This window comes from Chiloscyllium plagiosum, chromosome 14, assembly GCF_004010195.1.
Source record: "Chiloscyllium plagiosum isolate BGI_BamShark_2017 chromosome 14, ASM401019v2, whole genome shotgun sequence".
Taxonomy (NCBI): domain Eukaryota; kingdom Metazoa; phylum Chordata; class Chondrichthyes; order Orectolobiformes; family Hemiscylliidae; genus Chiloscyllium; species Chiloscyllium plagiosum.
In genome coordinates this window covers 10,504,701-10,516,791 of record NC_057723.1, presented here as the reverse complement: position 1 = coordinate 10,516,791, position 12,091 = coordinate 10,504,701, and the positions used below count along the sequence as shown (strand labels likewise).

At 42.9% G+C, this 12,091-nt stretch overlaps 1 protein-coding gene across 3 annotated transcripts in view; it reads right to left on the bottom strand.

The window, feature by feature from the left end:
* Window positions 1-3,978: 3,978 nt before the first annotated feature.
* The window catches only part of mat2b (methionine adenosyltransferase II, beta), a 50,182-nt gene continuing 42,069 nt past the window's right edge, over window positions 3,979-12,091 (bottom strand). For 2 of the 3 annotated variants that reach the window (XM_043703157.1, XM_043703155.1), the window contains exon 7: window positions 3,979-7,331. In XM_043703157.1, coding sequence (XP_043559092.1) covers window positions 7,161-7,331 — 171 coding nt within the window. In that variant the 3' untranslated portion in view covers window positions 3,979-7,160. Of the gene's footprint in view, window positions 7,332-10,856; window positions 11,354-12,091 lie in introns of those variants that run through there. The other variant, XM_043703158.1, reaches the window with a different exon arrangement.

Genomic DNA, 12,091 nt, shown 5'->3' with positions numbered 1-12,091 from the left:
ACCGAGACACAGTGAAAAGCTTTCTCATGCGAGCAATACAGACAGATCACAGAGTTAAGTCACATAGATAAGTAAATAATAGGTAAACAGCGGCAAAAACAAAAACACAGGTACAGGTTTTGCATGCACTATACGCAGATCATAACACACAAAGATCAGAGGGTGATTGAACAGAGTGAGAAGTGCAGTTGCAGCTCCAAAGAAGGTGCACCAAATGCAAGATGCTCAGAAATGTGGTTTAAAAATGCAGAATGATTGTTGGAAATGTGAGAATAAGACTTGTTGTAGACAGCTTGCAAAGAGTCACTCTGTATTGGCGCCATCTTGAATCCATTTGGAACTGTACCTTCATCTACCACTTCCTCTGGCAGTTTATTCCACGTACTATCTGTCTATGGCCTAGTCTGTTCCTACTGCTGTGATCACCTTTAGCAATACAACCATTGCAGATCTCTGTGTTTTCCTAGTCGTAGCTAACCATTCCAAGTTGTCCTCACAACAATGCTCTTAGCTGTCTAGACCCAAGAATTCCCTTTCTAGAATGCTCCATCTTTATAAAACTTTAACCACTTATAGTCACCTCATCTTCTTTGGCTCAACAGTCTCCTGTGAAAAGCACACAGAGAAAGAGTGTGTTCTCTCCATCCTTGTGGGTTCCTGATTCCATCTCAGGCAAACTCTCACCCCAATACAATAGCTCATAAACAAAAGGCTAACCAAGTGAATCTGACAGAGGGATACTTTCAGCCAGCTAAATAAGCAAAGCTATTACTGGGCTCACTATATATGCACAGACAGGTTCTTTAAACTTCATGCAAAAGCAAAATAATGCAATGCTGGAAATCTGAAACAAACAGAGAATGATGGGGAAACTCAGTAGGTCCGGTGGCATCTGTGGAGAGAGCAACAGTTAATGCTTCGAGTCCAGTTCAGTTCTTCAGTTCTGAAGAAGGGTCACTGGACTCAAAATGTTATCTGTTTCTCTCTCCACAGATGCTGACAGACCTGCTGAGTTTCTCCAGATTCTGTTTTTGTTTCAGATCTTCAGTACCCACAGTTTTGTTTCATAATGACTCTTTTTCAGAGGTTTACTGTTTTACACTCACAGACATGCTTAAACCGAGTTTTTTTTCCCAGTACTTATCATTTCAAACATGTTCTAAACATTCCTGTGCTACATTCATTAACTGCTCACACATTTAACCCCCCTCCCCGTTTCTCAGTTTCTGCATCTCCTTTATAGTAGTATTCTGTGTTAGATTGCCTCTCCTCAATCTTTCTACAAAATTGTACCATTTCACACTTCTTTACATTAAATTTAACCTGACACCTGTCCACTAGCCTATGTCTCTTGAAGTCGATCAATACAGTCATAGTTCCCAATTTAGCATCACATGCACACCCAAATGTATATAATATCAAAAATGAAATCGTCCAAGAACTGATACCTGGTCCAAGAGAATGAAACAGTTCACTATTACTTTATTTCCTGCCCCTCAGCCAACTTGTCCTTTTATTCCATTGGATTCATCAAGCATTTGCAGCCCTTTTCCAAATACCTTTTGAAAGTCCATTGTGCACTGATGCGATTTTGATGGTCTTGGGGCATGATGCTTACTTAGGAATCTTTCGTGTATTCATGTGCACAAAGGCTGTGTGTGAGAAGGATGAGCCCCAAACTTTTAAGTCTTGCTGCACACCTACACCGTCCTTACCTCGGAGCCAGAAAGTCCAAGTTTGAATCCCACACTCCCTGAAGGTGTATCATAACAAATTGATTAAAAATAACTTTAACCTAATAGGTTATTATATCAACAAAACCAAAAACTCCATTTTCCTTTGACAAACCTGTAATGGCCTTCTTTAAGTGGGTGGCACGGTGGATCAGTGGTTAGCACTGCTGCCTCACAGCACCAGGGACCTGGGTTCAATTACTGCGTTGGCCAACTGTCTGTGAGGAGTTTGCACATTTTCCCTGTGTCTGCGTGGGTTTCCTCTGGGTGCTCCGGTTTCCAAAGGTGTGCAGGTTAGGTGAATTGGCTGTGCTAAACTGCCTGTAGTGTTAAATGCATTTGTCAGGGGTAAATGTGGGGGAATGGGTCTATGTGGGTTGCTCTTCGGAGGGTCGATGTGGACTTGTTGGGCTGAAGGGCCTGTTTCCACACTGTAGGGAATCTAATCTAATCGCACTATGACTTAATCAGTTCAGATTCTTCCAAGTGACTGTTAATTGTATCCCAGGTTAAAGCTTCGAAAGGCTTTCCAACCATCAAAGTTAAACTGACTGAACTGCAACGTTGGGTTTATCCTCACAGCTTAGCACTAATAAAATGTTATTTATGTAAAGTCACTATAGTCCTACCAGACCACAATGCTGCTCTTTTATTAGAGAGCCATCTGGTGGTGGAGAAAGTGAGGACTGCAGATGCTGGCGATCAGAGTCGAAGAATGTGGTGCTGGAAAAGCACAGCAGGTCAGGCAGCATCCGAACAGCAGAAGAATCAACGTTTCGGGCATAAGCCTTTCATCAGGAATCCTGATAAAGGGCATAATCCCAAAACATAGAGTCTCCTGCTCCTTGGATGTTGCCTCACCATCTTGTGGTGGTATAATCCAGCTGGCCAAAGCGAAACGTTGAGAAGGAAAATCCTTTATGCGAACTTTAGCAGGTACAGGAATTGCACCCACAGTGTTTGCGTTGCTCTGCATCACAAACCATCAGTCCAGCCAGCTGAGCCCTGCATCTGAAGAGAACTGCAAAGTTATGGCCAGCATCTCTCCAATTCCCACTCTCCATTCTCAGATTCATCCATTATGGTCACTTGCTAGGCAACCTATGTCTCCTCTATCAACTTGTTACCTCACCCAGTACCTTAACCACCTACACACCAAGGTAAGACGTTTTGGATTTCCTTCTTAAGATAGCTATCACACTTCTCAAAAATGTGCAGGTTAAGTGAATTATCCATAATAAACTGTCCGTAGTGTTGTTAGGTGAAGGGGTAAAAGTAGGGGAATGGGTTTGGGTGGGTTGCTCTTCGGAGGGTCGGTGTGGACTTGTTGCACCGAAGGGTCTGTTTCCACACTAATTAATCTAAATCCACTATTTCTTTAGCACTACCCTTCTGAACATGCTATTTCAGCCTGGTTCTCACTGTACTATCAATCAGACATGTCACTCATTCTTTTCTTCTTACCTTCAACCCCTCTCCTCATCCAGAGACTTGTTAACTTTGTTTGTTTAAGCTTTCCCCTTTCTTGCGAGTGCACTACAAACTAAACCACGATCGCTTTAAATGCAGTCCCTTGTTTTGTTACAATGTTGCCCATCAACCTTTTGATTCCAATTTACCTGCAAGATTTGTTCTCCCTCCAGTTAGAACAAGATGCAACAATGCTTTCTTCCTCAGAAATGTCGAGTCAAAAATTTTTCCTGAACTCACTTCAGAACTTCTCTCCACCACTACCAGCACCCCACTCAACACTGAACAATGTTCATTTGTCTGTTAGGGTAATCAGGGATCCCATTATAACCACTCATATTTTTGACTCTTTATGTAACTCCTCTGCACTGTGCCATTATTTGGGGTGACATGATGGCTGTGGTGAGCATTGTTCCTCGCAGCGCCAGGGACCCAGGTTTGACTCTAGCCTCGTGTGACTGTGTGGAGTTTGCACATTCACGCTGTGTCTGTGTGGGTTTCCTCCCACAGTCCAAAGATTTGCAGGTCAGGTAGATTGGCTATGCTAAATTGCCCCTAGTGTCCAGGGATGTACAGGGTAGGTGGATTTGCCTTGGGAGATGCAGGGTTACAGGGATAGGGTATTGGGTGGGATAGGGTCGATGTGGACTGGTGGAATAGTTTGCTTCCACACTGTAGAGATTCTTTGCTCACTATTTGGTGGCTGATTTGATAAATTGAAATACATGGTTCTTACCAAATATTGTATACCTTGAGAATAAAAAAAAACACAAACTGGTCTGTAGAAGTTTTATTAATAAATTGTCTACATCATATGTCTCTATAGGACGGAATGTGAAAAGCATTATTCCTTCGAGTTGCACATTTACAAGGTTGCGGGTATTTGTTCACAAGTTTAGTTTACAGATACAAAGAAAGACTCCAGTTTCCACAGATGTGTATTGGTTGTAACTACCAGAATTGTTTGAGCAGTGTCACAATTTGCATACATTTTCACTGTGCAAGTTTATAGATACGTGTACTAGAGCTGAGCCACATCAAACTGTCCTCTGCTAAACTCCAGTACAGTCCTGTGGAAGGTAATTCTCTGAGGAATAATGCACCTGACACAAGGTCCTGGCTGCAGCACTTTTTGTGCAGAATTGTGAACAAATGGGAGAACCTTGATCAGGTGAAAAACAGTGATGCCTTAGTAGTTGAGCAGCCTGCGAGCACACATGGTCAACGTATCAGCAATGCTATTGGACTCACAGGACAGATCCGCAGCAAGAATTAACACCTCCAGGATAAAGCAGGCTGGGCCAGGAATTTATGCAATCAAAAAAAAACTATCAGACTGGAGCTCTGAAGTAAAAACAAAGCACTGGGAAAACTCAGAAGGCAGCATTTGAGGAGAGAGAAAGAGTTGATATCGAGTCCAACATTACTCCTGCAGGACTGTAAACAAAAAAGCTTTCAGCAATGAGGGCCTTCATCCTTGTTTAAAAGATTGAGTGCGAGAAACTACATCTTTCACAGGTTTACTGTACGTCTGAGGACAGTGGTTAATTCAAAGACACCAAAATAGGATGCTTCAAGAAGATTCATAGCCCTTTGCTCAGCTCTACTCAGACACAGACTAGGAATAATCCCTTTGAGTCTCTCAAGAATGCACATTTGTGACAACAATCCCAGATCACAATGACTCTCAGTCGGACGGCATGAGACTCTCAAGTAAATATTACAGAAAACCATTTTTAAAAATCCTTAGACAGTAAGGGGGAAATGTACAGTCAGCTGGCAGTGATAGTAAATATATTTGGCTGTATGAGACAGGCAGCTCCCAGCCAGACATTCAGGGCTGTCCTGACATTCACAAATTAGCCACATTAATTGGCAAGGGGTGTTTTCAATTTGTAACCAAGAGACTGGAAACCGTAAAACTCACTCTAGTATATATTACAAAAATAAAATCCACCCTACATAGCCCCTCAAACAATGTACAGCTTAGATCCGGAACAAAGCTTCCTCTACACTGACGCTCAGGTGAATATAACACAGTGCACCTTAGATTTTTAAAAAATCATTTTCTGCTGCAGTAGTGTATGTGTGCCAAGCATGAGATATCCAAACAGAGCTTGCCAACCCTAAAACTCCCAGGCAATTCATCCCCTTCAGCATTAATTCCCAGCAGCAAGATAGGAGAGGAAAGAGGAAATGTAAGACAGCATGACACGGGCTCAATGACTGACTTCTTGGCAACAAACCAATCTGGAGTGCAATTGGTGAATTCAATGCTGAACTCAGTCCTGTTTGGTTTCCACACAATCTCAACCCGAGACTGTGGCCTGTCTCTTTCCACTGCTCTCTGTTAACATCTAAGAGAAACAGCATGAGTCATTTTAAACCTATAGATGGCATTAAGTCTCATATGAACTGCTAGGTGGTGAAGCTTTATATCCGGGGAAGCATCACAGAACAATCATTCAGAAAACAACACAGGGCTGACTTCAATGAACAGGAGCACTGAAAGTCACAATACAGAGATAAAGAACACAGACTGCATTTCTGGAGCTGTTTGAAACTATCGAAATATTGGAAGATCTGCAACGATTTGAAGCTTACCTGCTGAAAACATAGTTCATAAACACGTTTCATCTTGAACAAAAATTACATTCAAAACTTCAAAATTCCTTTCTCAAAGATTCTAGTTTTGAGATACAATCCCGTAATCTTTGAATTTGTTTCAAAACTCAAATAATTGCAACAGTGAAAACCTAAAGCATCAATTTTTATAAACAAATTTAAAATAATCTCTGCTCAATGAAGATTTTAAAACTTTGTTCTTTGAAAACTGCCAAATAACACTGATTTATTTTACCCTTAGATGTCCCACAGCAACTAAGCAGCAACCATGCAGTGTGAGGACAAGAGTCACATAGACCAAATCAGGTAAGGATGGCAGGTTCCCTTTCCTGAAGGGTCGTTGTAAATGAGATGGGTTTTTAATGACAATCTGACAACTACATGGTCACCTTACCTGGTGCCAGTCCATAAATTACCTGATTTCTCTGAAATTAGTTTCTCACCTTTCCCAGGCAGAAATTGAATTCACAACCATTGGGTTGTTCATTCAGTATCAGAACCCCAAGGCTAGCCAAACTCATATGGATGGGAGGTAAATTAGCTTGTTGGATCTTGATGAGGTGATGAGTGTTAGATGCAAAAGGGACAAGAGTGCTCATAATCAAAGAGGGTTTGCGTTCCTATTTACTACCCAGGAGCAAAATACAGGATTGGCCTCAGCTGTGAAGCCCCTGCACAGTTACATAGCCTCAACCCTCGAAAGGCAAGATGCGGGTGGCCAGGCAGTGTCCAGACAGCTACACTTCTGAGGAAGATTGACATTAAACAGAGACACCTCATGGAAGAAATTCAGTGCATGGGCCACGCACTGGGAGAAGGAGTGGTTTTTCTTTGGAAAGGCAGAGAGAACAGATAAGTCAACTTCCATCACTCTTGCATTCTACGGGAACCCGACACTATCTGGTTGTACACAGTATTAAGTGGGAGATGTGGAGTGTTTTGGCAGGACTGGCAAATTTCAAACACCCTTTTATCACACAGAACAAAATATCTGGTAGCCTTGACTCCCACTCATCCCACACCAGGCTGGAGTGTTTTCAAACAAATTCAAAACAGGTACTAACTCTCAACCACGTGAAAACAAAATTACAAAGCAAAGCAGAAAGAGAAGCTTAAAATGTGCATATATTTTTGTGAAGTGTACCCACAGAAAGATACATAGAGTGAGTAAACCAGCATTGTACGCAACAGCAGAGAGTTTAGACAGTGATAATCTAAAAAAAAATATTCTCTGGGGCGGAGTGAGGGGTTGCCTGAAACTCTGACACTTGTGCTTTTCCATCGAATTTCCCTTTTTGCTGCTGTCCCTCTTCCACACCGAATTTCACAGTCTCAGTGAAACACCGTTTGTCGCCACTGCTTGTCCAGGAGGTAAGGCCAGAGACAGCGTTGCACTCCGACTCGGAATGGGGTCCGCTGCCCAATCCCCATCCTCTCCAGGCGCGAGCAGTTGAGCTGGACATCCTGGGGTCGAGCGGCACCGACAGCAGGACGACCTGTGACCTTGGAGCGGATGGTAGGATAACAAGTGACCATCTCACTAAAACACTGTACAAAGTTATTATTACAGTATTATTCTCCACAACAAAACCTGAATTTACAAAAGCACCTTGAACTTAGGAAAATGCCTGAGATGCCTCGCGGGAGCATAAGATCAGACAAAACAAAAGACAGCAAGACATGGACGACATGAGGAGGGATGACCAACACTTGGTTAAGGAGGCAGGCTACGGGTGGGCAAGGGTCTAGGAGCTTGGGGCTGGCAGGGCAAGCCATTACTTGGGTGGCATATCTTGACATGAAAGACAAGGGGAAACCTGGAAATTGTTGCCTTCACCCACACCCCACCAAAGCTGTCTCAGCTCAGCATGTAAGTGGCTCTTACCCGGGCATGTTCTGGAGCACCAGGGGAGAATGGGAGGTAGCAGCTTCAGGAGCAGTGATGACATTGTGACCAGATATGGGAAGAGCAAGCAGTGAGGGAGGCAGCCCAATATCTGCAGCAGTGTTGAGAACAGTCTGCCGAGCTCTCCCGGAGAGCAAGATAAGTGGAGGACTCATCAAAAATCTTTGAACTTTTAACTTAATTCCTTTATTTTCTAATTTAAATCAAGACAGACTTTAAATGTTAACTAGTACCTTATTTTTCCATTTATTTCTATTGTTTAACCTTTTAATTATTTCTCTTACTACTTTGTGCCAACATTTTTTGTACCCAAGATGGCGCTGTACTCCTGCACTTGAGTACACGTAAATAAAATCTAAATCGAACATCTGTTGAGAAATGCAGGTTAATTGAAAATTTCAAAACAGAGATTGTTAGATTTTATTGCAGGGCAAAATTGTTAAATAAAGGAACCAGAACAAAAAAAAAGTGAAAAATTATGAATTATCCACAATCTTACTAAATGACAGAACAAACATGAGGGGCTGAATGGCTGCTCCTATCCCATAATCTTTATTAAACCGTGTGAAAAACACACTCCAAGAATGAAACACAAGACATCAAGCAGGGCTGGGCCCAGCAGCCTTGCTGCACTATCCAATGACATTGTGGAAAATCCACTTCCAACATAATCTAAATCGATTGGGGCGGCACGGTGGCTCAGTGGTTAGCACTGCTGCCTCACAGCATCAGGGTCTCAGGTTCGATTCCAGCCTCGGGCGACTGTCTGTGTGGAGTTTGCACATCCTCCCAGTGTCTGCGCGGTTTCCTCCAGGTGCTCCGGTTTCCTCCCACAGTCCAAAGATATGCAGGTCAGGTGAATTGGCCATGCTAAATCACCCACCGTGTTAGATGCATCATTCAGAGTGAAATGGGTCTGGGTGGGTTACTCTTTGGAGGGTCGGTGTGGACTTGTTGGACTGAAGGGCCTATTTCCACACGGTAGGGAATCTTCCAGCCCATCTTCTAATCTCTCAATTCCCTCAGTGCCAAACATGATCAATATCAAACTGGAATACTTGGGATTTAAGAATTGGGGTGTGCGTATGCATAGAAAATCCCGAAGTTTCATTGCTCTGAATGAAGGAACTTCTCAATTTTAAATGACAAGAACACGCCCTGGGACTGTGACCCTTACTCCCAAACTCTCTAGCAAAAAAAAAAATGTCTGAGTAACTTTCAACTCATCCAACAATCTGCAACTATGCAGTGGCATTTTCCACCAACAGGATGCTGCCTACTGTAGAATTTCAATGTTAGTGCAATGCAGGGACTGTACATCCCACAACCGGCCAATCAAATTAAACATGTTCGTCTGGCAACTCACAATAAGCAGTCACGATTTGGAGATGCTGGTGTTGGACTGGGGTGTACAAAGTTAAAAATCGGGACCTTGGGTTCATGTCACATTACAGGTGACCACCATTGCACTATGCACACGGACACACAAATACACAGGTGCGCACACAGACACCCACACACACACCCTTACAGAGACACACACTCCCACATTTAATAAGGTTCCCCATGGTAGGCTCGTTCCGAAGGTCAGGAGGAATGGGATACAGGGAAATTTAGCTGTCTGGATACAGAATTGGCTGGTCAACAGAAGACAGCGAGTGGTAGTAGAAGGAAAGTATTCTGCCTGGAAGTCAGCGGTGAGTGGTGTTTCACAGGGCTCTGTTCATGGGCCTCTACTCTTTGTAATTTTTATTAATGACTTGGATGAGGAGATTGAAGGATGGGTCAGCAAGTTTGCAGATGACACAAAGGTTGGAGGTGTCGTTGACAGTATAGAGAGCTGTTGTAGGCTGCAGCGTGACATTGACAGGATGCAGAGATGGGCTGAGAGGTGGCAGATGGAGTTCAACCTGGATAAATGCGAAGTGATGCATTTTGGAAGGTCGAACTTGAAAGTTGAGTACAAGATTAAAGACAGGATTCTTGGCAGTGTGGAGGAACATAGGGATCTTGGTGTGCAGGTACATAGATCCCTTAAAATTGCCACCCAAGTGGACAGGGTTGTTAAGAAAGCATATGGTGTTTTGGCTTTCAGTTCTGGTTGCCCTATTATAGGAAAGATGTGGATGCTTTGGAGAGGGTTCAGGATGCTGCCAGGAACAGAGGGCTTATATAACGAAGAGAGGTTGACTGAGCTCGGACATTTTTCATTGGAAAAAAAAGAAGAGAGGGGACCTATATGAGGTGTACAACATAATGAGAGGCATAGATAGAGTTGATAGCCAGAGACTTTTTCCCAGGGCAGAAATTGTTAACACAAGGGGTCATAGTTTTAAGCTGTTTGGTGGAAAGGATAGAGGAGATGTCAGAGGTGGGTTCTTTACGCAGAGAGTTGCGATAGCATGGAATGCGTTGCCAGCAGCAGTTGTGGAAGCGAGGTCATTGGGGATATTTAAGAGACTGCTGGACATGCATATGGTCACAGAAATTTGAGGGTTCATACATTAGGTTTACCTTACATGAAAATCAATGGTCGGCACAACATCGTGGGCTGAAGGGCCTGTTCTGTGCTGTACTGTTCTATGTTCTACGTTCTACATGCACCCCCTCACAGACTTAAGACACTCTACACTCACTACACACATACATACTTTCTCACACTCAAAACCCCCAACCCAGACAGATATACACACAGACAAAGACCCACATGCACACATTTTGTGGGGTGAACTTGTACTTGCAGAGTTACATTGTCCTTTTCTCAAAAACTGCATGAATTCATGTAAAACTCCGTTATCTCACTTTTAAGATTAGAATCAATCTAATCTTGGCATTGACAGAGAACACAGGTGGCAAACACCTTCAACATATTGTCTAGCTATCACCCACTGTTACAGCTAACCTGAGAATGCAACTTTTTTTAAAAAAGGTTTTGTGATTAACTCATGAAAGAAGTGAAACTATCATGGTATTCAAACAGATGAAAGACTTAACAGACAATCAATTTTTCAATGTATAATTTCAGTTACATCACATGGTAAATTTGTGCTATAAATTCTGTGTGTTAGGATTGAGCCCTCCACCACAACCTGATGAAGGAGTGACACTCCGAAAGCTAGTGTGCTTCCAATTAAACCTGTTGGACTATGACCTGGTGTTGTGTGATTTTTAACTTTGTACACAATAAGCAGAATACAGGCTTTGCTCAATCTGTATCTACAAGAGTAAACATCGACTGTTAGATCTGGTTCTACGACTGGGCAGCATTTGATCAAAAATCCCAAGTTCGCTAACAGCTACAGTGTAAGTCAATTTAAGATAAGCAGTCAAATTCATAACGCTAAAAACCATAGGAACTGTGGATGCTGCAAATCAGAAGCAAAAACAAATTGTAGGAAATGCTCAGCAGGTCTGGCAGCATCTGTGGAGACTAATAACAGTTATTTCAAGTTGAGTGACCTTTCCTTAGAATACTGTCCATCGATGCTCGGTGGATGTAAAATCTTGAATGTATAATGTCAAGTGTTCCTGAGAGGGGTGCAGAGCAGATTTGTCAGAATGGTCCCAGGGATGGAGAGTTTTAGTTATAAAGTTAATGTCGTGAAGCTGGGTCATTCTCCTTGGAATAAAGCAGATTGAAGAGAGAGTTAATAGAATGTACAACGTAACAGGCTTTGACAACAGCTTTTGATTGTTTCCCTTTACAGGATTGAACCAGGATGAATAGACAGTTCTCAGTTTTTGGCAAAAGACACAGGGATATTTGAGGAAATCGTTTTGTTTTTAAAAGGAGCAAGTGGTAATAAGCTAGAACTGGCTGCCCCAGGGGGCAATGGATTGTAGAAATAATCAATGATTTCAAAACAAAATTGGATGGACAGACAAATGAAATAAACCTGGAGCCAGGTGGGAAAGTGTAACTGACTGAATGACTCTGTGGGGAGTCAGCACGGACTCAGTAGCCTCTTTCCGTGCTGTTACATAAATGGAGCGGCTTGAAAATCAGGAAGAAGTTGATGAATAATTAGAAGACAAGAGGCTAGTACAATCACAGCATTTAAAAGTCATGTGGCAGGATCTATGAATAGGAAGGGTTTAGACAGATATGGGCTGAAAATGTGTTGCTGGAAAAGCGCAGCAGGTCAGGCAGCATCCAGGGAACAGGAGAATCGACGTTTTGGGCATAAGCCCTTCTTCAGGAATGAGGAAAGTGTGTCCAGCAGGCTAAGATAAAAGGTAGGGAGGAGGGACTTGGGGGAGAGGCGTTGGAAATGCGATAGGTGGAAGGAGGTCAAGGTGAGGGTAATAGGCTGGAGTGGGGTGGGGGCGGAGAGGTCAGGAAGAAGATTGCAGGTCA